General features: G+C 55.4%; 1 protein-coding gene across 1 annotated transcript; it reads left to right on the top strand.

The window, feature by feature from the left end:
• On the top strand, positions 1–22064 carry KIFC3 (kinesin family member C3; the record flags this gene model as incomplete). The annotated part of the gene is given in 22 exon segments (XM_080636769.1): positions 1–210; positions 7717–7810; positions 9312–9457; positions 11108–11146; positions 11150–11255; positions 13011–13207; positions 15198–15263; positions 15830–15973; positions 16058–16297; positions 16977–17150; positions 17262–17409; positions 17481–17611; positions 17703–17814; positions 18031–18212; positions 18292–18396; positions 18538–18668; positions 19272–19395; positions 19947–20076; positions 20185–20414; positions 20996–21130; positions 21458–21566; positions 22039–22064. Coding segments are annotated over 22 exon segments (2979 nt in total).
• Positions 22065–24671: the final 2607 nt, after the last annotated feature.

Raw genomic sequence — 24671 nt, 5'->3', positions numbered from 1 at the left:
ATGCATGCCCTGTGTGCCCTGGCAGGACTGTCCATGCAGTGCTGGAGCAAGAGCAGCAGCAAGAGAAGCAGGATGCAGGCTGCAGAGAGCATCCCTGCCCGTGGAGAGGAGGGTGCGGGCTGCAGCCAGCCTGCGCAGACATCAACCTGTGTAGGAGGATACTTCCCAAAAATGTGCCCAGGACCACGGTTGTCCTGCATGGGCCCACAGGTGAGAGCAGCGGGCTGGTGTGGGCAAGCAGGGCAGAGGCTGCAGCAGAAGCAAAGGCTGGGGATCAGAAGCAGCCAAATGCCTCTGGATTGGGGTAATTTTCACTAAACATGTCTGGATGCTTGTACACAGACTCTGTGTTTCTTCAGCTTGAGTTTCCCTAAGGGTTAATCAGGCAGTATGTTTTGTCTGGTGGGCTGAAGATGATGGTAGTTGAATAAAGATGTCTGAGCTCCAGGGATCCCCAGTCCCACCTCATCTGGAATGCTGAGCATCCTGACCATACCTCAGTACCACTTAGTTCTCCCTCTCATCCTTATTTTTTCACCTGACTCCTCTCTAGGATCCCCAAATAAACTTGAAAGCCCAGGAAGGTTTGCAGGAAAACAAGCAGTGACCTGGCAGTTATTCCAAGTCAGCCTGTACAGAGCCTCCTGCCTGCTTCTCCTGCATGCACTGCCAGATTTTCCTTAATGTCTCCTCGTTTTTCCAGTTGGGTGTGATTGCTCAAAGGATCTCCTGGCAGAGAGGACTTGGGTTCATCCTCCACATCCTGCTCATCTCTAAGGCATATACACGAAAATATGGGTGTGGGTCTGCTCCTCTCCTTCAGGACAAATTAAATCTGCTCACGCAGCGCCGGGTGCAGGCAGCAGAGCTGGAGCGTGTGGCTGTTTAATATTCATTGGGCATAGACATAAAAGTTTTCTTCTCCAAAATAGCCTTGCACAGCACTGTGCTGCTCTGCTTTCCTAAGCCTTAGTGGGAAGCTGGAATTTAACATTTCCTTTGCTCAACTTTCACTGCCTTAGCCAAGAAGCAGAAGACCCTTGTTGGGTATAAAACCTCTTTTGAGGACAGATCCTGGCACTTTATTTGCAGTTTTCAATTCTGTAGTCTGCAGTCACAGAATGATGTCTTTGAAGCACCAACATGGGAACAAGAAAAAGAAAAAAAAAGAAAGAGAATTTGGTCCCGGTTAGGTCCACAACAGTTAAATCACCATGAGATACATTTCAGTAAGTTAAACTAGAAAGACCTCAGCCTATTTTCTTGTTAAGTATATAATCCCAGACTGGTCTGGATTGAAAGGGACCTTAAAGCTCATACAGCTCCAATCCCCTGCCACAGGCAGGGACACCTTCCACTAGACCAGGTTGCTCCAAGCCCTGTCCAACCTGGCCTTGAACACTGCCAGGGATGGGGCAGCCACAGCTTCTCTGGGCAACCTGTGCGAGGGCCTCAGCACCCTCACAGGGAAGAACTTCTGCCTAAGAGCTCATCTCAATCTCCCCTCTGCCAGGTTAAAGCCATTCCTCCTTTTCCTGTCCCTACAGGCCCTTGTCAAAAGTCCCTCTCCAGGTTCCTTCTTGTTGGTCCTCTTAGGTATTGGAAGTGGGAAGCAAGATAGGATGGGTTGGGATGACATGCTCCAGCTCAGGAAAAGAAACAGCAGGGAAGATCTAGCCCAGCAGCACACAGAGGTGGTGGGAGCATCCTTGCAGCCCTGCGGAGAGAGGATACTCAGGAGCTGGTGTCTCAGGACTGTGGGACTCTGCTGATGCCCACCCAGCATCTGGCACAGGCATCACTGCTGTGGGGCTTCAAGCTGCATTGCCAGTGTGAGCATAGGGACATCCATTATATATAACAGGCATCAATAATGGAAGGGAGGATAATGTTTCCATCCCACTGGAGGACTTCTGGTGTCAAAGGTGCAGAGCAGTAGTGGTACAGCATCCCCCACAGGCTGGTATGTGGGATGAGTGGAGTGGCTGGGTCCTGCTGGACAACCCCAGGGCAAATAAAAACTATTGGTGACAGAGAGTGCACTGAGGACCTGGTGGACCAGAGCAGCTGTACCCATGTCGGGATGGACTCACAGTGGTATTTTACAGACAGCTTGATATCGAGCAGCCAAAGCCAGTCCGTGGGAGTGCTATTTAATTCCCAAGGAGGATATCACACCTTGCTTGCACGTTGTTGAGATGCAGCTGAGCCCATCTCGTGGATTACCCACCGTCACCATATTGTCCTTTCCATGGGGGCATTTACTTTATGACTACAGGGGTATTTCCTTCCTCCCTGTAGAGGCTCTGATTGACTTACCTGTGCTCATGCCTAAACTAGCTGGATGTTAGCAAGCACTGCAACCTCCAGGCCCCTAGCACAGCACAAAACAGCTTCAAAGCTCTTCCCCAAATTATTCTGAGTTAACTGCTTTTGCTTCTTTTCTTCTCTGAGGTCAAGCAACATTTTGGAGGACACTAAAAATTAATGATTTTGCTGAGAATGGAATGTATTTTTCAAACAAGGTGGCTCCCATCACTCTTGCCTGTGCAAAGGAAAGCCTAACCCTTTGCACACCCCATTACCAGTGTCAGCCAGGGTAAGAACGTCAGTGGCACCGGGAAGGCTTGGCTTTGACGAGAAGATGAGCAGCAGAAGTAGCAAAACTCGAACAATTTCTCACCTGTAACTTCCATCTTGAGACATTTTCTTATCTAAAAAGAATTGCAGAAGGAACCTGAGGTCCCCAGACAAGGGTCCCAAGGATGCCCTGAAAACACTGGCTGGGGGACCACTGGTGGGCTCCTTGCCAGACCAGGAGCTCCAGGCCCTCCTGCCTGCAATGCAGGAGGAATTTACTTGGTATCAAGCTGCCCCATCGCTGAATCCTCTCAAACCAGCATGAGCATCCCTCAGCTTACAGGCCAGATTTAGCCTTGGCCAGGACACTTCATGCTTATTCTTAGCCTTGTTTCCAAGAAGTGCTTTATAAGCAGGAGCTCATGTTGATTAATGCCATGAAACATTAATGTAATGACTTAGCAGATGAGCTGCGGTCCTCCTGCAGGACAGATCCTGGCTCCCCAGCAGCCGGCGTGGCACAGGATGAGCCTCCCCTAAGCATCAAAGCCAAATCCAAATTGTACCTGAAGCCAGCTGAAAAATATGATGAAGAGAAAAGGTAGGTGGGAGGGAGGATGAGGGTTTGGTGCAATGGCTCTGCAGTGCAGCCCAAGGTTGAAAAAGAGGTTGCTTTTGCCATTTGCTTAATAAAAAATTTATTTGCATGGGGAAAGGGGGCACAGGCAGAGCTGTACTGTGGCATGCAGCAGCTCCCAGCCGGACTGGCTGGCTCCTCCATCCTGCCCTGGGCTGCTCCTGCACCCAGCAGCCCAAACCCAGCCTAACTGGTGTGTGGGGTTTAGCTGGGGGGCTGAGCCAAGCTGTGGAGCCCCATCACCACCACTGCATGTACAGGACAAGGGGAAATGGCTTAAACCTGACAGAGCGGACACTGAGATTAGACATGAGGCAGAAGTTCTTCCCTGTGAGGGTGCTGAGGCCCTGGCACAGGTTGCCCAGAGAAGCTGTGGCTGCCCCATCCCTGGCAATGTTCAAGGCCAGGTTGGACCCAGGGGCTTGGAGCAACCTGCTCTAGTGGAAGGTGTCCCTGCCCATGGCAGGGGTTTGGAACTGGATAAGCTTTAAAGTCCCTTCCAATCCAGACCAGTGTGAGATCCTATGGCTCTATGATCCAAAGGTGCTGCTGAGGCTCGCAGCAATCCTTGCAGCACCCCTTCCCAGTCTCTGCTCTCCACCCAGCTCAGCACAACCCTATCTCAGGGATCAGAACCTCAGGGTTGAATTAATTCAGTTGGTGAAGTTTAAAATGAGTACTAAATTTCTCAGGAGCATGCTAAGACTTAATTAAAGCTCATATCTTTGCACAAAACAGCGATGTAGGAATGTAGGGGGATCGTTTCTGCTCTGGGAAGGGTTTCATGTCAGTTTAGTAGACCATGCCCCAGCAATGCCAAGAAATCCCCTCACCTCCTCAAGGAGTGGCACAATTAGAATAATGAGCTGGGTTATAATTACTTGTGCTCTAGGGTCACATTCTCAATGGTGTCCGGTGCTTCTGGTAGGAATTTTCTACAGGGAGCAACCTAATGTACAAGAGGCTTCAGGTATGCTCCTGCCTGCATTCCTGGACTATGTTACTGGGTTGCTTGAAGGAAGGGGAGGAAGAGTTGAATTTTTGCTGGCATTTAGGGATGTTTTAGCTGTTTTACAGATGCAGGTTAGGTATTTGCTTAGGGCAGAACAAATGCCTAATGCAAAAGGCCCCACTCAGTGATGCGTTTTGATTGCTGGAGGTTCACTTCATTCAAGTAAAAGGCAAATTAACCTGCCTGACTTCCCAGCAACTCTTTTCAGCTACAGCAAAGGCTGGGCTGAAAGCAAAGAGCTGAACTGTGCTTTCAGTTCTCTTCTGAGTCCTGGTGGTGGGCCAGTGCTGATGGTCATCGATATATTGAGCTGTCCCCCGCTGGGTGCTAGCAGGGGGGTGCTGCTGGCACCAGCACTGCCTGTCGCTGCCTCTTCTCTGCCTGCAAAGCAGCAGTGTTCCTAAAAATACTTTCAGCGATGTCGTCAGCTCAGGTCCTGGAGACGTGACATCCATGAAAAGGAGGACTGGAGCATCACTGGGGGACCAGGCTGAGATGAGCCCAGCCAGAGCCAGTGAATCCCAAGCCAGAATCAATGAATCCCTGCAGAGAGGGGCAATACAAGCAGGTTACCTGCTGCCTGCAGCCCCTCCAGCCCATCTGGCAGTGAGTGGGCATTCCTTGGGATTCACAGCACTCCCTTGAGCTCAATAGCACAGTCTCCAAGGGAAATGGAATTGGTGCATCCAGCCCTAAGAAACCTTGCTTCTGGATCCCTAGGGATCCTGTCCCTGGTGTGCTGGGGCTGCTGCAATGCCATACTGTCCTTGCCAGGAGCCCGGCATGGAGGTTGTTTCAGTGCTCCCAGGTGACTCTTTGAGTATAGCTTTTGGCACAAAACCCCTTTCTGAATCTCCAGTTCTGCTTTATGCTTATTCATTAAGTTATTTTTCTAAACTGGGAAATTCACACATATGTCTGCTTCATTTAGGCTTGTTTAATGTAATTGATGCAATTTATGTGCATTGCATAATTGCAATAACATTAAAAAACGGAAGCGTTCAAAAGCCAGGAAATTAATTACCAGTTAAAGTCATTTACATAAACATTTATTTCACCCTTACAGCTTATAAATGAAGACAGTGATGACACAACATTCCAGTTGCTATTGGAAAGTAGAAGGGAACTTGATGTGTATCAATATTATCACGAAACTAGCCAAAGGAGCTGCACACAATCAGGGTGTTGATGCATAGGAGCATAATGCAGGGCCTCTGTGGGCACACACGCATGTCTGTAGACACACACATGTACTCCCGTGCACACTGTGGGTTCTGTAAATGCCAGACTGATCAGGGTTGGAACCACAGAGCTCATCCAGTTCCAATCCCTGCCACGGGCAGTGACACCTTCCACGAGACCAGGTTGGTCCAAACCCCAAGTCCAACCTGGCCTTGAACACTGCCAGGGATGGGGCAGCCACAGCTTCTCTGGGCAACCTCTGCCATGGCCTCAGCACCCTCACAGGGAAGAACTTCTGCCTAAGATCTCATCTCCATCTCTGCTTCTCAGAAAACAGAAGCTGTGCCAGGAGCATGGGGACATGGAGGGGGCCCTTTTCACCCCTTTTCCTGGGGTGAGTGGCTGGAGTGATTTGTGCTCCCCACCCAGTGACTCCTCATTACCCCCCCACCCGTGGGTCTGGCTGGTGGCAGGGGTAGGAGAGGTCTCTGAGAACGCCCAAGAGGGATATGCTGGGATGAAAGGACAAGGCCAAATCCTGCTCCAAACCCAGCCAATGGGAGTGAAGGGCTCTCACAGCACAGCAGTGGGGAGGTGGAGGATACATGCATGAGGGGAGCAAACAGGCTGCAGGCAGAGCCTGCAGGGCTGGCATTAAACCTGCATCTCCCATGGGACCCCACCCTGCACCCCTGAACTTGTGCAGCACCCATACACCCCAGCATGGGGATCTGAGCCACCAGCACGAGGCCCCTGCTGTGGCTTCGGTGCCACGTCAAGTTTTGTTGTGGGAAATATCTGGTAATGCCAGTTAATTACCATGAGCAAGTCATGAGTAACTCGTGTCACCAAAACCAGCCATTAACATACTGATGGTACATGCAGGGCAGGCAGATACAAATCAAACCCTAAACCCGTGTATATAAATTATATTTCAAGCAGATTTTTTTGTTGCCTTTCCATGCCAGGCCCTCTGGAGACGTCCCAGGGCACCCTGCGCTGTTTTCCTCATGCCTGTGGGTTGGAAACACGTGGTTTTCCCGATGAAATCTGTCTCCCCAGGGCCACGTGGAGCCTGGAGTGCATCGGCACCAGTGCTGGAGGGTGCTCCGACTTTGGGAGCAAGGCGGAAGAGGGCATGGATAGGCCAGGGCTCCCTGAAGAGCCCCGGGACCGGGGTGGGAAGGGCGAGGACACCCCGGGAACCCCCCAGGGCTCTGACAAGGGGGGACCTGGACACCCTGAGCTCCCCAGGGCTCGGGCGAGAGGGGCCAGGCCGGCACCGGGGACGCAGCGGGAGCTCCAAGGCTTGTGTCGCGCCCCAGCCCATGCTCCCGGTGCGGGGGGAGCCGCCGTCTGAGGGGAGTCTCGGGGGTTTCCATGGCAATGGGAACGGGGCGGAGCTCGGCGTTCCCGTTACCGAAGTGCCCGAGAGGGCGGGGCCGCGGCTGGAGCTAGCTGCGGACGGCACTGCCGCCGTCGCTGTCCCGCGCTCGGTGAGTGGCCCCACGGCACCGGCACCGCCGGGAGGGGGGCGGTTTGAACCGGGCTGTACCGGATCGGAGCGGGGCTCTCTTTGTCTGAGGGGCTGCGGCATGGAGCACCCGGGGCGGCGGCGAGAGCACGGTTCCCCGTTAGCCTGCAGCGGGCGGTGCCAACGGGACCGGCTCCGGGACCCGCTCCGGGACTGCCGGGGCGCGGAGCGGGGCGGGGCACTACCGGACCTCTGCGTACCGGGACCGGCACCGGGACCGGGGGGGCGCTGGGCGGGGCTGCGCCTTGTGTGGACCGGGACCGGCACCCGGGGCATCGGACCGGGCCCGCGCAGCTGCGTTTCCCGCCCCGGGTGCCGCCAGTTGGAAGGACAAGGGACCCCCGCGGAGGGGGGCGGCCCCCGGGGTCCGCGTGCCCTCCGAGGCACCCCAGGTGCCGGCGCCGCGCTGCGGTACCCGCCCGACCCCGGCAGTGGGGATCGGCGGGAGCTGCCCGGCCCTTGGCCGGGGTTGCCTGCGGTACCGGAGTTAATGAATACATAGCGCCCGGTCCGCAGTTAGGAGGAGCCTGGGAAGGCTTCAGGAATGAGTAAATTAATTACAGGGGCGGTTTATGTCACATCCGCCGGGAGCACGGAGGGAGCCCCGGGCTTTCAGTGCTCGGGTCCCGGGAGTGGAATCGGGATTGATGCAACTTCCCGCGGGAGTCGGGGCCGGCGTTGCTGTCGCGGTTTGCTCCAGCCCAGCCCCCTGGGCTCTCCCGGCTGGAAACTGAGGCAGGCTGAGATGTCTTTCCTTGCGCTTATCTGCAGAGGTGCTATGCTCAGGACCCACGTGCCATGATCACATCCTGGGATCCGGGATCCGCAAAAGCCTGCTGGAAGACGAAGGACCTTCCCCAGGACGGTGAGTTCAGCTCACGCCCTTGCTCAGGCCTGGGGAAGGAGAGGCCGGGAACAGGCCAGCCTGCATTTTTCACATTTCTTTCTGGATGAAGCTTGGGATTTGAGAAATGGAGACTCAGAAGCGGGCACAAAGGCGTTGGTAGCCTCTGGGGTGAGCAGAGAGGGCGGCCTTCATCTCACTCCTGGAGTTTCTGCGCGGGAAGCTGAAGGAGAAACGTCAGAATTTAGCATGTAAATAAGAAATTGGAGCAGACCGCGGGGCCCTCCCTTCTCCCCGGCCTCCGCTCCTCGGGAGGCTCCTTGTCTGTCCCGGTGCACGGAGCCCGAAGGTGAGTTCAGTCGAGGTTTTTTCTCTGGGCTGTTTCGCAGGCGGGCGGGTGGCTGCTTGCCCCGACCTGCAGCCGTTTGTCAGGAAACAGCCCTTCCTGCCTCCTTGCCGGAGGTGCCGGATGGGTTTCGTCGAAGGGGGAGGCTGGACCCTCCCCGTTTGAGCTTTTTTTGCTCTTGGCTTCAGCGTTCTCCAGCCCTATGTGCTGGCAGCCGCTTATCTGTGCTCTGATTCTTCCCTGGCATTGGAGCCAGCCCAGCCAAACACTGGATTTCTGGTGCTGCCTCTGCCTGGTGGCTGCTGCTGCCCATGCCGGGGTGAGGATCACATCACCTTTATCTGGGCATTCCCTTCAGAAGCATTTGATTGTCACAGCGCACGCAAAATGTTATGGTTAATTACAGGCTGGGAAGAAGTCCAGAGCAATGGGCTGACTTCATCAGCGCACATCTCCCTCCAGGTGCTGCTTCCACCTCTGGCTCCTCCAGAGGATTTTAGGGAAAAAACCTTCATTGGTGGAGTTTCATTTGTGGGTTGTTGTTTTTTTCCTGCGTGCCAGAGATGCCATTTGACTGCCTGTGATGGTGGCAGATGGGGAAGGGGCACAGTGTCCCCAGGCAGCTCCCTTTGGGATGTAGCCCTCACCAGCCAGTTTTCCCATAGCAAAGAAGGGCACAGCCAAGGGTAAAAGATCTTCAAGATCTGTTTTCCTTCTGTGCAGCTCAGAATTGCTTCCCTGTGTGCTTTTGGGTTTGGCTGCATGACAAATGAAGGAAGTACTTGAGAGCAGTGGAGGGAGGTAACGGCAGGGTCTGTCCGCCTGGTTTCGGTGATGCAAGCTGGCGCTGGCAGTTTTTCCGAGATGGGTTTGTGGGAAGCGGAGAGGCTTGGCAAGGGGCAGAGGTGGCATGTCCCTAGTGAAGGACAGATCTGGTCCTGCAGAGAGGTGGTTGCTACACCCGGAGTTGTCATTACTGGTTGTCTCCTCCCCCTGAAGGACTAATTTTTCTAATTAACATAATTAATATTTTCAATAAAACTCATGCACTGCCTGTGCCGCCCCAGTGCAGTGGTGGCAGCGGGGAGGAGAAGATGGGTTTGCTGAGTGAGGCTAAAGACCGTGTCCCTCTGGGGATCTCGGGTTGATCTAGGGATGCTTTTTGCCCCATCTCAGGTCCTGGGCGGGACACGCTCATCGCTGGGAGTGGAGCAGACGCCTCTGCCCAGGCTCCTCTGCCGCCTGCTCTGGTTCACCATAAAATCCTCAGCGTGAGCTGTCTGGACACTCCAAAGCCCCGCGGACTCTGCCTGGCTCTGCAGGTGAGGAGGGCATTTTTGGGGTGGTGGGAAGGACACCCCACATCCTGTGGAGCCATCCCTCAGTGGGAGCTCCCGATTACCATAGCCAGTGTCATGCCCCAACACCGGTGTCACGCACCTGGAGCAAAGCTGCTGCCTTGGTGGTGAGGGAAGAGTATCTCCAGGAAATCAGAGGGAAGGCATCAAAAAATGCCGGGAAGCAGCACAAAATAACATCTTCTGGGTCACTTCTGGGTCATGTGGGCAGGAGAGCTCAAGGCAGATAAGAAAATGCAGCATCCTGAGATGGCATTTGCAGCGAGGTGAAGGAGGAGGAAGGCTGCTGTGTCAGGGGAGAGTCAGGACACTGTGTACTGGTGTTGATGCCACCAGTTCATCCTGGGCTTCGGGCAAATAATTTAAATTCCCTTTCTTTGACAAGAAGGAAAACATCTTCTTATCTCACAGCAGCCTTGATGAATTCCCTCCGGCAAAGCCCTCCAGAGTCTTAAAGGTAGAGGCATGGCAGACACACATCTTCCAAATCACTGTCAAATATTTTGGATGTGCTGAGTATTCACCCGTCCGAAGGGCTGAGGTGGGTTTCCTGGCATCTCTGCCCTCGGGATGAGGCCACAGGCTCTGAGATAAGGTATAAGTTTGAGCAGGGCAGGGAGCACCTCCGGGAGCTCGGCCAGTCGGCATCTCAGCTTTCCGAAGGTATCTGTGCTACAGTGCTTTTATAAATAGTGATTAAAAAAGCAGGTGTATTTTTCTTTCCCTGTGAGCTGGTGATACATCCAATAGGTACAGAAATTTGGGATCTTCTGTATATTCCTTTCCCTTCTTCCCAGCTTCTTCTCTGCATTTTTTTTTTCAGCTGTGCTCTGTCCCACAGGGCATGGTGTTCCCACCTGAGCCATGGCTCACCAGCAAGCAGCTTCACATCCAACGCTGCCTGCAAGCCAGGGTATGGTGTTTTTTAAGGCCATAGAGAAAAAATAGGTACTAATCAGAGTAACTGCATGAGCAAGCTGAGAGAAGGAGATGTTTGTGGGGACAACTGAGAGAAACATTGTAAGTCCATCACATCAGCTTCTCACCACTGAAATCCTTTGGAGGGAGGGTTTCCCCAGGCCCTCCTGTCCTGTCACAGAATCCCAGACAGGTTTGTGTTGGAAGGGACCTTAAAGCTCATACAATTCCAGCCCCCTGCCACAGGCAGGGACACCTTCCACTAGACCAGGTTGCTCCAAGCCCCATCCAACCTGGCCTTGAACACTGCCAGGGATGGGGCAGCCACAGCTTCTCTGGGCACCCTGTGCCGGGGCCTCACCACCCTCACAGAGAAGAACTTCTGCCTAAGATCTCATCTCAGTCTCCCTTCTATCAGGTTAAAGCCATTCACCCTTGTCTCATTGCTGCAGTCCCTGATGAAGAGCCCCTCTCCAACATCGCTGTAGGCACCTTCAGATACTGGAAGGCTGCTCTGATGTCTTCATGCAGCTTCCCTTCTCCAGGCTGAACAGTCCCCGTGTTCTCAGCCTGTCCTCTGGAATGTCCTCCCTGCTTTCTCCTCCTGGCCAGCCTGGTGAGATGCCGCTGCCAGATCCATGTTTTGCACAGTTGCTGCATCTCAGCTCCCCATCCTGTTTCTTCTCATGGACACAGGCCCTGCGGGAAGCATCAGAGCAGCAGCGGGAGGAACGTTAGCCCCAGGCCCTGACACTGGCCTCCAAGGAGTTGCTGGCATCTCCCTGCACACCAGCAGTAGCCACCCCAGGACAGGCAGCCTCCACTATGGACCTGGAGAAAACAGGTGAGGGGGAAGCCGGAATGCAGTGGTAGGCACTCAGGAGGAGGGATGGGATGGGATGGGTGCAGGGAACCTGCCAGCAGGAACCAGGATGACCTCTCCTCTTTTGGACTGGGGAGATATTGGATGTTGGTAGAAATCAAACACCAGCCAACTGCCAGGTGGCACCAGGCCACTGATGAATTATTTAACAGGGTGAACAGAGCCAGTGAGCACCAGCAAAACCTCCCTCCATCTGAAGGAAAATGTAATGCTTCTGGAAATGCTGGGGTTGGGGAATCCCTCTAGCAACTCCTCTCCCTAGGATGCTCTCACAGGAGGAAGGTGTTAGAGCAAGGAGGAGCATGTTATCTGTGCAGGATCACCCCTGCCTGGCAGTTTGACTTGCAGCTGGGTGTTGTGGCTTTGAACCTGGCTCTGCCTTCCATCCCAGATATGGGATTAGGGTGAATGATGTGTGCAGAGCCCTTGTGCCTCCTGTAATTTTGTCTTATCCCTGCACGCTCCCCAAGGAGTGAGACCTGGAATTCCTGTGAACTTTAGAAGTATTGGGGTAGGTTTTGTGTGTGCTAGGTTCAAAGGGAACATCACAGTCCTCTGCCTGAGCTGGGCTGAGCTTTTGGTGTGGAAAGAAAGAGAAGCTGGCATCTGTTGTCACACTTACAGGATATTCAGCCCAAGTCAGGAACACAAAACCCAGCAATCGCTTCCGCAGACATTGCCAGATAAGTCCCGTGGCATAGAATTGACATCAGAGTCATGGTCTGGTGCCAGCGTTTCATTTTCTGTCCACTCTGCTGGCTCTTTAAGTCCTTTGAAAGGCAGCAAGTCTGATTCACAGACAAAGAAAGTCTTGCTTCTTGTGTTCAGGATCTTTCCTATGAAGCAGCCAGCATCTTCCTGCAGGCAGCAAAGTAGTTCCTAGCATCACCTCCTGCCTTGAAAACCTCAAGGTTTCTGGTGGCAGCAGCTGAAATCCATGGCAAGCAGTGAAGGGCGCCAGGCAGCCAGGATCCTGGCCACCACTTTGCCCGCTGCAGTGCCTCATCCCCACATTGGGAATGAGTCAGGCCAGCTCATTTCTTCTTGGGAACTACCAAGTCATTTAGGGATTCATTTGGCAGGCTCTGATGTACAGCCAGTTTGGCTTCTGTCAGCACCGGTGGCCCCATTAACGCACAGAAAACCATGTTTAAAGTAATAGTAGGAGGTTGGGAAGCTGAACGCACAAGGATTAGGCAACACGGCCAACCAGGGTACCCATCTCATTTTAATTTGGCTTCCATTATGTTTGTGTGTAATGATGCAGTCTTTAATAACATGATCACATCCTGGTTTTCAACCGGCACCTGCTCATTCAGTAAAGAGGATGCCGGCATGAATCAGAGCCATGTTGAAGGCGGTTGTTATCTGAGTGAGGTGGCAGCAACTTGGCAGGTGATGGGGCTGGGTCACAGCGCGGTGGCCTGGGCAGGCACTCGGTATTACGGCCTAGGATGTTCTGCTGGCATCAGCATAACCCTTTGGATCCCATCCTTTCCCAGGGACTCACACCATTGGTGCTTCTGGCCACAGTCGGCACTATGGCATGCAGGATGTACCTCCTGGCACATCACTGCTCTCCATGGGACTTCTGCAAGTCCTGTTTCCTGCAGTCCCACCTCCGTCGCAGCCCCTAGGATTCTCCCCACAGCTGGTATTCCGTTCCCCAGGGAGGGAGCCAGGTCCTGAGTGGCTCTATCTTTGCTCCCACTGCAGGAGGGAGGATCTGTGGTGGGAAACGTGCCAGTCTGCCCGCGGCCCGGCCCTTCCCAGTGATCCAGAAGGTGATGGCCTCCATGGCGCATCTGCAGGAGGAGAAGCTGCGGCTTCAGGAGCAGCTGCTGGGGCTGCAGGAGAAGCTCGCTGCCCGGGAGAATGACGAGCTTTCCCTGTCTCTCCAGCTGCAAGGCCAGGTATGGCGGGGACAGGGCAACACAAGAGAGTCTGTTGGGGTCCCAACCTTCAGGCTGTGGCTTGGCTGGAGCACTGTGGCTTGCAGTTAGTAAGGGTCATGCTTGGAAGGAGCGTGGGACCTCACAGAGCATTGTGCATGGGGATGAGCTGGGTGCTCCTGAGCACTGATGCCATCCCATCAGCTTTGGCTGCGCCTCCCGCAGAATGCTTGCAGCCTCTTGTCTGATGTTATGGTGACACCGGGATGATGCTGGTGAGGGCACGCAGCTCCTTGGGTGTGATGTGGCGGGGAAGTCTTTGGGAATCAGGGTCACAGCCCTGCGGCCATCGTCCAACCTCCCAGAGCAGGACAAGTTCGTTAGACTGATGCAGCAGATTAATTTTAGTGACTTTTGAGAGTCAGGAGGTGGAAAGTGAATGTGAAGGCACAGAGTTGTCTGCCAAAGGGGAGAGCGTTTCGGCTGCAATCACCAGAACCCTCCTCAGATCCGTCCCACACCACCATAACTGCATCCTCAGTGCGAGGACCTGGGTCATCTCAGGGGGATAGAAATTCCGGCTGCTCTTAAAGGCATTTGCATGTGGCTGTTGTGGAAGCTGTTACAGTCAGGTTCTGCTTGTTCCACGGGTGTCAAAAAGGCGGAGGTAATTGTCCTGCATTTGGTTGACATACTCTGCATGACACAAGTGTGAGCGCTGATAGGATCTGGCCCCACGCCGGCCAGTTCGGCAGCAAGCACAGAGAAAGTGCCGACCCAAACTTCCAAAGCCTGGGCATGGCTGGGCCACGGCTTCAGCCGGATCCGGCTGCCAAGGAATCCCTGTCGCCTCCAAAGAGCAGGATGCAGCTGAAGATGCCTGAGCAGGTAGGAGATGGAGGTGTATTTTGGGGTGCTGCTGGCACAGGGAGCGGTGGGCAAGCTCCGGCGTGCATGTCTAAAAAATGCCTTAATAATCTGCCTTCCTGAGCATGGAAATGGGATTTTCCAACTTGAGTGCAAGGCTGCTGTACATGGCACATGACTGGGGGCTCCTGATGCCGAAGGGAGCAGTTCCCTTCCGCTGCTTGTCACCGTGAGCACGCAGAGCTCTCCCACAGGACCCACACTCCATGCCAAGTGTGCGGGAGCTGCCCCTGTCCCTGTGAGGGTGTGCCCTAATAACTGATTATCATTAACTGCAGCATTGTGTCAGCACATCCGCACTGCATTTAGAGTCATAGGATCATAGAATCAGCCTGATTGGAAAAGACCTTTAAGACCTTCAAGTCCAACCATTGCCCAGCACTGCTGAGGCCACCACTAAGCTATGTCACTGATGGCCTTGTCTACGCGGTTTGTGAACACTTCCAGGGATGGTGACTCCACCACTGCCCTGGGCAGCCTGTTCCAATGCCTGAACACCATTTGGGGAAGAAATAGTTCCTAATTTAGTATCCTATTAATCAACAATTCCTAAATGATGGTCCATGGAAGCCCAGTTGCTGGTTGTTGGGATGGAGCAGCAGTCTGCCATGTCCAAGTGAGGGGTTTGCCTGGGGAGCATCCTCCTGTCAGACTTGGACGTGGGGACTTCTGGAAGGGTTCCTGCTCCCTCTTTCTCCAAAGATAACTTTCCTAGAAAGAAAAATAGAGAAGGCAAAATGGAGCTGCTTTGCAGGACGGGCACTCCAGGCTCTTGCAGCACAATTATGGAAAGGTTTGTTTTCTTCCTTCTCCAAAGACGCTGCTTTTGCTTTTTTTTTTTTTTTTAATAATGGTTTCTGCTAATGCTCAACATCGACAAATTACACACATGGTCAAACAAGGTCGAAGCAGGCCTTTCATTAAGGCTTGTTTTAATCAGCTCATGTGAATCAGGTGCTCAGAGCAAGGTGGAAAATTAAGGCATAACAAAGGTGCGAGCCAGACTGGTGGCCGGCATGGCACCACGGGGTCTCCTCCAAAAGCTGCTGAGATGCCTCCCGGTTAACCCTGCCTGTGTTGACAGGTTGAAGCTCTGAAAGCAAAGCTCCTGGAGCAGGCACAGGAGATTGGGCGGCTGCGCTCAGAACTGGTGAGCTGCCACTGCACTGGGGCTTAGCCACCCCTGCTCCGAGGGACCTGGGAGATGTGGGGAGGAGGCAGTGGCACATGGGGAGGGCCTAGGAGGATTGAAACCTTCCCAGGGTCGCAGTTTGGACCCTGAAAGCTGAGAGAGACACTGAGGAGTGGAAGTTTGTGGGATTTTCTGTCCAATGCGATGTCACAACTGGTGGCCGTCGGGCAGGCAAAGCTACCCCCTCCAGCTCTGTCACCCTGCAGTGGGAAGTGACAGATTCTCTGGGGCCTGGGGTCCCCTGGGAACAGCAGAGTGGGGGGTCCCCAGGCAGGGGGAGGAGGGGGGTTCTGACATGGAAGGTTGGGGCTCCCCTGATGGAGGCAGCTGGGGGTTCCCTGGGGGCAGAAGGTGGAGGCTTTTATCCATGCAGTAGGCTGGAGGGGTTCTCCCGAGTGCAGATGAGGGCCTCCCTGGGTGCAGCAGGCTGGGGATCCCTGAGCTTGGTAGGCTGGGGGATGCTGCAGGCTGGGGCTCCCCAGGGTGCATCAAGCTCCCACTCCATCGCACCCATCCCATCGCAGGGCAGCACGGACGTGGAGAAGCACCGGGACCTGCTTGTGGCGGAGAACGACCGCCTGCGTCAGGAGATGAAGACGTGCGAGGGGCAGCTGCGGGAGCTGCGGCTGCAGCAGCAGGCGCAGTGCCGGGACTGCGCCCACCTCCAGGTGAGTGGCTGATGGTGGCGGCTTGGTGGCAGGGTGATGGGCACCCATGGGTGACATGGCCTCGGCTGTGCTGTTTGGGGCTAGGAGAACGCCGGGCTGCAGGAGCGACTGTCCCAGCTTCAGCGGGAGGCGGAGGAGACGCGGGCCAAGCTGGGGGAGCTAGATCTGGAGGTGCAGCAGAAGACAAACCGCTTGGCCGAGGTGGAGCTGCGGCTCAAGGACTCCCTGGCAGAGAAAGCTGAGGAGGAGGAGAGGCTTAGTCGGCGGCTGAGGGACAGCCAGGAGACCATTGCCAGCCTCAAGTCCCAGCCCCAGCAGATAAAGGTGAGCACCGAGGAGCTCTCCATGGAATCACAGACTCACAGCCTGGTTTGGGTTGGAAAGGAAGGACCTTAAAGCTCGTCCAGTTCCAACCCCCTGCCATGGGCAGCAACACCTTCTACTAGAGCAGGTTGATCCAAGCCCCATCCAACCTGGCCTTGAACACTGCCAGGGATGGGGCAGCCACAGCTTCTCTGGGCACCCTGTGCCAGGGCCTCAGCACCCTCACAGGGGAGAACTTCTTCCCAAGATCTCATCTCAGTGTCCCCTCTGTCAGGTTAAAGCCATTCCCCCTTGTCCTGTCCCTACAGGCCCTTGTCCAAAGCCCCTCCCCAGGTTTCTTGTAGCCCCTTTAGGCACTGGAGCTGCTCTAAGGTCTCCCCTTAAGGAGCCTTCTCTTCTCCAGGCTGAACCAGCCCAGCTCTCTCAGCCTGTCTCCAGAGCAGAGCTGCTCCAGCCCTTGCAGCATCTGATCTATGTCTCTCTGATCCATGTCTCCTGGCCAAGCAAGGGGAGGTGGGCTGGGTGCCTACTCAGGCCTAGTGGGTGCCCTGCAAGTGCCACCCATACCTCTGCCCTATAAACATCAGTGCAGCACTATGATTCTGCAAATGAGCCAAAGCTCCATCTTTTGGTGCTGCGTTCCCAGTACACCCCATCTCTGGGTGCTTTTCTCTCACAGTACATCATCAAGACAGTGGAGGTGGACTCAGCCAAGATGAAACAAGCCCTGTGTGAGAGCCAGTCCCGAAACCAATACCTGCAGGAGCAGGTAGGGATGCAGAGGCAGGTGCTAAAGGAGATGGAGCAGCAGCTGCAGAACTCCCAGAAGACAGAGACTCAGCTCCGAGCTCAGGTCTGAGTGCAGAGCAGGGAAACAGAAACCACCCAGCCAGCCTTTGTGTGCTGCGGTGCAGCAGTGGGTGCTCATGGCTCGTATCCCCCTTCTTGCTTCTCTGCCACCCAGATCATGATGTATGAGGCCGAGCTGGAGCGAGCCCATGGGCAGATGCTGGAGGAGATGCAGGCAATGGAGGAGGAGAAGAACCACGCCATTGAGGAGGCGTTTTCCCGTGCTCAAGTAGAAATGAAGGCAGTGCACGAGAACCTGGCAGGTGAAGAGGGTGCGGAGGGCTGGGGCTGAGGTGTTGTGCCACATGTCCCTCACTCTGCCTCCTGCCTATAGGTGTCCGGACCAACCTGCTGACGCTGCAGCCGGCTCTGCGCACCCTCACCCATGACTACAACAGCCTGAAGCGGCAGGTTCGAGACTTCCCCCTGCTCCTCCAGGAAACCCTGCGGAGTGCCAGGGCCGAGGTGAAATCTCCCGCTTTCCCAGGGCTACTACCCCATGCCAGTGGGGATGCTGGGGGGGTGTCACTGAACCGCTGGTCTCCGTCCCCCACAGATCAGCCAGGCCATCGAGGAGGTGCACAGCACCAACCGGGAGCTGCTGCGCAAGTACCGCCGCGAGCTGCAGCTCCGCAAGAAGTGCCATAATGAACTGGTGCGTCTCAAAGGTGTGTGTCCCATCACAGGAGAGCGTGTCCCTGAGAAGGAACAGGGCAGCACCACCCCACTGCACCCCAGCACCATGAGGTCCTCTAAGATGCTTGGGTTGGTGATGGGCTGCATTGGTCTGCAGCGTTCAGCCTGCCCAGCGTTCGATGATGAGGGGGGTGGCAGCAGAATGTGATGGGGCTGACACCATCCCTGCATCCCTCTCCTTCTCCAAGGAAACATCCGTGTTTTCGGGCGGGTCCGCCCCATTACAAAGGAGGATGGCGAGGGTGCAGAAGCAGCCAACGCGGTAACCTTTGACGCCGACGATGACGCTGTCCTGCACCTTCTGCACAAGGGCAAGCTGGTGTCTTTCGAGTTGGATAAGGTCTTCCCCCCACAAGCATCACAGGAGGAGGTGGGTGCTGATGTCCATGCTGCTGGCGTGATGGGAGAGATACAGCCACCTTCTTCTGACATCCCTGGTGCCTCTCCAGGTCTTCCAGGAGGTTCAAGCCCTGGTCACTTCCTGCATCGATGGCTACAACGTCTGCATCTTTGCCTATGGGCAGACAGGGGCAGGGAAAACCTACACGATGGAGGTGAATTTGCCTGGCTTTGCTTCCCTCTTCTTTCTTGGCTTCCCATCTCGTAGTGCCCAGTCTCAGCACCCTCCCCTCACCATGATAAGATGAGAGAGAGTGACATGTGTCTTCCCCCTATTTCTCACCCCAAACCAACAGGGAACAGCAGCAAACCCAGGGATCAACCAGCGGGCCCTGCAGCTCCTCTTCTCGGAGGTGCGGGGCAAAGCGGCTGACTGGGACTATGCCATCAGTGTCAGTGCTGCTGAGATCTACAATGAGTCTCTCAGGTACGGGCAGGGGTTAAAGCTCCAGCGGGGCACCAAAGCTCACCTGCGCATCACCCCACGCTGCTCTGCTCCTGTCCCAGCAGCCCAGCCTTGGCTGCACAGCTTGTTCCTTGGGCTCTGTGTTTGCCTGTGCAAGGGTTTATTTTAAATTTTTTAGGGGGTTTTGGTGCATGCTGCCCTTTCAAAGCGCTCTCCCTCAAGCTCTGTTACTTAGGCTCCCACCCCTTCCAGCACTCCCAGGCACAGATGCCAGAGCAACCCCCTCTCCTCCCTTCCTTCCCCAGCACCCCCCGAGGTGTTATATTTAGAAATTACTAACTGGGAGCATAAGAAATATTTTCCTCCCCAGCCCAGCCATAGGCTGGGAGGAGGTTGGGAACACAACCATATGGGTAATAAGGACTAGGTCTGGGTTGTGTGTTCACGTGGGAAGCCAAGAGCCAAGGGCTGTGGCTGAGATGTGCAGCATCCCGGGAGGACGCAGCTGCTCTGGCAACCTGGGGTCACAGCTCTGTGCCATGGAGGGGCTGCAGTGCCAGAGGGGAGCCGTTGCCTGTGACACCCTGGGATGGTAGTAAGTATAACAGGTACCCCTTCACCCAGGGACCTGCTGGGGAAGGAGCCGCAGGAGAAGCTGGAGATCAAGCTGTGTCCTGATGGCAGCGGGCAGCTCTACGTGCCGGGGCTGACCGAATTCAGGGTGCAGAGCGTGGAGGACATCAACAAGGTGCAGAGGGGCAGGGGAAGGCACAAGGGGCACAGTCAAAATCCCAGACTGGTTTGGATTGGAAAGGACCTTAAAGCTCAACCAGCTCCAACCCCCTTGCCACAGGCAGGGACATCTTCCACTAGACCAGGTTGCTCCAAGCCCTGTCCAACCTGGCCTTGAACACTGTTGGGATGGGGCAGCCACTGGGGGCTCTGTGATGTGTGAACCCCAGGTTTGGGAGTATTTCTGAAGCACTGCGGAGCAACAGAGATGAAAATAGGTCCCTGGGTGCGATGTTATGGTCACTGAACCATGGGTGAGCTGCATGGGTTAAAAATAAAACCTTGTGTCTGGGTGGCTCCCAGGGGATTATCAGGATGAGGGCTGTCACTGCAGCGCCCTGGCTGTCAGTCTCTGGCTTCCCTGCGTCACCCAGGCTGAGACCTGACAGCAGTCATCACCCCAATGGACCAGGCACCTCCTGGGGGGCTGTTGCATGGGTAGCAGGGGGTTTATGGTGGGTTTGAAGCAGGTTGGCGTCACTCCCCCATCTCCCTGGGCTCCGCCAGGTCTTTGAGTTCGGCCACGTCAACCGTGCAACAGAGTGTACCAACCTGAACGAGCACAGCTCCCGCTCCCACGCTCTCCTCATTGTCACCGTCCACGGGCTTGACCGCAGCACAGGGCTGCGCACCACAGGTGGGTCCCAGAGCAAGCCCCTCACTGGGACATTGAGTCACGGTGGGTCCCGAGAGGGTGCATGGGGCTGATGGTAGCCATGGCCGCTTGTTTGCTGTGTGTCCCCAGGGAAGCTCAACCTGGTAGACCTGGCCGGATCGGAGCGTGTGGGGCGGTCGGGTGCGGAGGGCAGCCGGCTCCGTGAGGCACAGCACATCAACAAGTCCCTCTCTGCGCTGGGGGACGTCATCTATGCTCTGCGCTCCCGGCAGGGCCACGTGCCCTTCCGCAACTCCAAGCTGACCTACTTGCTGCAGGACTCGCTCAGCGGCGACAGCAAGACCCTCATGATGGTCCAGGTAGGGGCTGGGCTCCCAGTGCCTGTCGGTAGCAGTATGGGATCTGGGAATGGGTTTGGTTCCAGTGCTGCAGGAGGCAGTAGGGATGCTGAAGGCTGGAGAGGGACCAGGCTTTTCCATGGGGTCTGCAGTCATGGGGCCAGAGGAAGCTCTCTTGCTGTCTCTGCACCCTAGACGAGGCCAAGGGATAGGGGATGAACTTGGAAGATGAACTCCTGCTCTCCCTGCCTGCACATGGGTGCTGGCTCTATGCACACCATGTCTTTGCGTGTTGACATCTCCCCATCCCGTTTCCCACTGGGAGGATGCTGGGCTCTGGCAGCTCCTCTATCTTTGCCCTGTGATTGCCCCGTGATTGCCCCATGCCACCTGCTGCAGCTTTTCTTGGCTGTTTCTCGCGCCAGGGCAGTTGGTGACAGGGGATCTGACCAGATCAGACGCTGGACGGGGCTGTCCTGGGAGTGGCAGGTTAATAATAGCATCTGGCCGGCATATGGCCCAGTGTGTTGGCTGGGGTGGGAGGGCAGCCCTGGGGGTAGAGGCAGCTGCCAGAGTAACTGCCTGCTCCTGCCTACGCACAGGTGTCCCCCGCCGAGAAGAATACCAGTGAGACACTGTGCTCCCTCAAGTTTGCCGAGAGGGTTCGCTCTGTGGAGCTGGGTCCCATCTCCCGCAAGGCTGAGCTAGGCTCCTGGCCCAGCCAGGAGCAGCTAGAGGTAAACGAGGGGCTGCCCCTCCTCTTCCTTCTCACCCCTGTGTGTGGGGGGGTTTCTTCTGTTTTGCACCCATATGGGTCCCAGGGCTGTTTGCTGTTGGGTCCCCTCCACTGGGGATCATCACTTTGTGGGGCACAGGCTGTCCCCAGGCAATGGTATCTGGCCAATGCTGCCACTTTGACTCTTCCAAGCACTGTTTTACAGCAGCCCCATGGTACCCCCAGAGCACAACTGGACACCACGTTGCCAATGAGCTCATCCCTGTTCTTTCCCTCTGAGGACTGGCATGGGCTGACCCTGGGGTCGTACCTCTTCATCTCCTCCCAGGGTGACTCTTCAGGGACCACAGCAGCCCTTGGTCGGGTCCACATGTCCCCCAGCCCGGGGCACCTCTCTGGCCGTGCCGCCTCCATCCGCAGGAAGCTCCAGCCCTCAGGTGGGTGGTGGGACACCCCAGCCCTGCTCCACACCCCAGGTACCCTGCCAGAGCCCCTCCATCACCACCACAGGCGCCTACCCCCAGCCACTGGGGGGGAGGTAGCTGATTTGTGATCAGCTTGTTAACTGTTTGCTAATTAGCCATGGGAAGCTTGGTTATCACTTCCCCAAGAGTGCCCCAATGTGAAGCTGCAGCCTGGGGTGCCCATGGGCTGAACCTTTCTCCCTTCAATTTCAGCCTGAATTAGGGGCAGCTGCGGCTGCCAGGTGAGTGCCTGTGGCTGGGAGCCGGTGGAGGGCTCTGCTTGGCCCCACACAGGGCAGTGCAGGGGCGCTGTGCTCTGCCGCTTGCAGGGGTGCTCATGGGGTGCTTGTGGGACCAGTGCAATGCAGCATCTGCTGGAATGCTGCTGATGGTGCCGGGGTAGCGATGGCCGTGCCTCCTGTGACCCACACTTCTCTTCCTGCAGGGAAGCTGAGGCCTGTGCCACTGTGACAAGTGCCAGCCCTGGCACCAAACCTGCTGCAGGACCCGGCTCCACATGGTGCTACTGAGAGCTGGCTGCTGGGAGACACAAAGGCTTGGGTGCCGTCCTCTCACCCAGCAGGACTCACAACCAGAGGGTGATGGCACCTCTCACATTAGCAGCACAGGGCCAGGGTCTCCCAGCAGCCAAACCCCCATTGCAGGGTGGGGACAATGGTGCTGGGCAGGGATCTGCCCCCTCAGACCCTTGGCTCTGTGACCTTTCATTGTTGCTGGAAGGATGTTTTTAGCCCGAGCGGGAGCTCCTGGGTGCTCCCTCCATCTCTCCAGCTTTGTTTCTAGAGGTATCTGGCTGGAGGGGGTGCTCAGAATTAGGCAAGCTCCTGGAAATGTCTCTGGGGGCCCAGCGTGGCGCTGCACTGGGGCAGCTGCCTCATGTCTTACAGAGCAGTGCTTCCTCTATTCTAAGCCAGAAAACAAATCCTATCAGCTCCTTTCCCTGTGTAGGTTTCTCAAGCCTTGTTGTTGCATGGAGGCACCCCAGTGCCATGCATGAGCCGAGCTGCCGTTCCCCATGGTGCCGGTGCTGCTCTGGCACAGTAGTACATGGCACCAGGGTGGGTTTAGCGGTCTTGAATGAAGCTATTGTAAAGTTCTTTACCAGTTGTCTTGTCAAGAGCAATCACAGCGTGGTCAAGATGAAAGTGTTTGAAATATTTATACCCTGTTTACATGGTCTTGGAATGGAAAACAAGTGGAAACCAAACAAAAACGCCTTCCAACCCTCCAGCCCAAAAGCTGTTTGGTTTACGTATGGGGATGGAGGCTGGCAGGGGTATGGAAGGAGGTGGCATTGCCCCTCAGACCTCTGAGCACCCACTCTTGGGTATGCTTTCTCCTGTTGCACATACCTGACTGGCTGCACTGATGGCTCCTTCCTACCAGCTCCCCTCCTCTTTCTCTTCCACAGCATATTCTATTAGAAAAAAAGCAAAATAGGGAAGAATAAATTTAGCCTTTTTTAAGATTAGATGTTTCTATGTATTTTAATAATAATAAAAGCCTGTTTTGTAACAAAACTGGTTTCAAATAAACTGTTAAATCCAGTCCTCCTGTGCTGCTGTTATTTCTGCAGCAGGATGGGTGAGTGCTCCCTCCCATGGCACAGCATTTCCCTCACACCTGGGAAAGCCTATGAGGGGCTTCCTCCTGCAGCTGTGCCTGGGAAGCCTGGCACCACAGACCCCAGGCTGCAGCTACCCACCTCCCTTTGTTACCAGGAGATGGAGTTGTTAAACACTAAATAAGCCCCAGCGCTGCAGTGTCCTGCTGTACCTCATGCTTCCCCCTGTGGGGACTGCTGGGGGCTGGTGTGGGGCTTTATCACACCCCAGTTGGGTCCAGGCATGGCATCATCACCAGAAAGGCGCTGGGTGAGGCAGCAGCAGTGCAGGACACACACGAAGTACACAGCATCTTCAGCCCCGGTCCTGCTGTCCTGTGACCACACACTGCCAGGGCCTCTTGCTGCATGAGCCACCTTCAGAGCCACAGAGGAGAGCAGGACACTCCTCCTCACTCCCAAATCTTGACCACATTTGGGTGAAGTATCAGCAAGATTGGGATTGGCTTTAGCTTTATTCTTTTTGCTCGACCATACGAGCCTCATGAAATTCAACAAGGCCAAGGTCCTACACATGGGTAGGAGCAATCCTCATCACAAACACAGGCTGCGGGAGACAGGAGGAAGCAGGGCTGAGGAGGACTTGGGGTGTTGGGTGATAAGAATCTCCACATGACCTAGCTCCAGTGTGCGCTTGAGCCCAGATCCCTCCTCTGTGCTGGGCTGCATCCCCAGAGTGTGAGCAGCAGGTTAGGGAGAGGATTCTGCCTCTCTACTGTGCTTTTGGGAGAGCCCCCCTCTGCAGTCCTGTGTCCAGCTCTAGGGCAACAACACAAGAGGGATGTGAAGCTGTTGGAGAGAGTCCAGAGGAAGCCATGGAGATGCTGCCGAGGGCTGGAGCAGCTCTGGTCTGGAGACAGGCTGAGAGAGCTGGGCTGGTTCAGCCTGGAGAAGAGAAGGCTCCTTAAAGGGAGACCTTAGGTCAGCTCCAGTGCCTAAAGGGGCTGCAAGAAACCTGGAGAGGGGCTTTGGACAAGGGCCTGTAGGGACAGGACAAGGGGGAATGGCTTTAAGCTGACAGAGGGGACACTGAGATGAGATCTTAGGCAGAAGTTCTTCCCTGTGAGGGTGGTGAGGCCCTGGCACAGGTTGCCCAGAGAAGCTGTGGCTGCCCCATCCCTGGCAGTGTTCAAGGCCAGGTTGGACGGGGCTTGGAGCAACCTGGTCTAGTGGAAGGTGTTGCTGTCCATGGCAGTGGGTTGGAACTGGATGAGCTTTAATGTCCCTTCCAACCCAACCAGTCTGGGATTTTATGATTCCTGCTGGCCCCACTATTCGAACCCGAAAGAGTATCCTACATCCCCAAACACCAGCACCTAACTCAGGATTTCACAGAAAACCATACAAACTCCTGCTGCTGCACTGAGATCTGCTGGAGCTCAGGTGGGGAGAAGACATCTGCATGAGGTCAGGGGGAAGGACAAGTCACAAAC

This window comes from Psittacula echo (assembly GCF_963264785.1).
Source record: "Psittacula echo genome assembly, chromosome: Z".
Taxonomy (NCBI): Eukaryota; Metazoa; Chordata; class Aves; order Psittaciformes; family Psittacidae; genus Psittacula; species Psittacula echo.
This window is presented reverse-complemented; position numbering and strand designations above follow the sequence as displayed.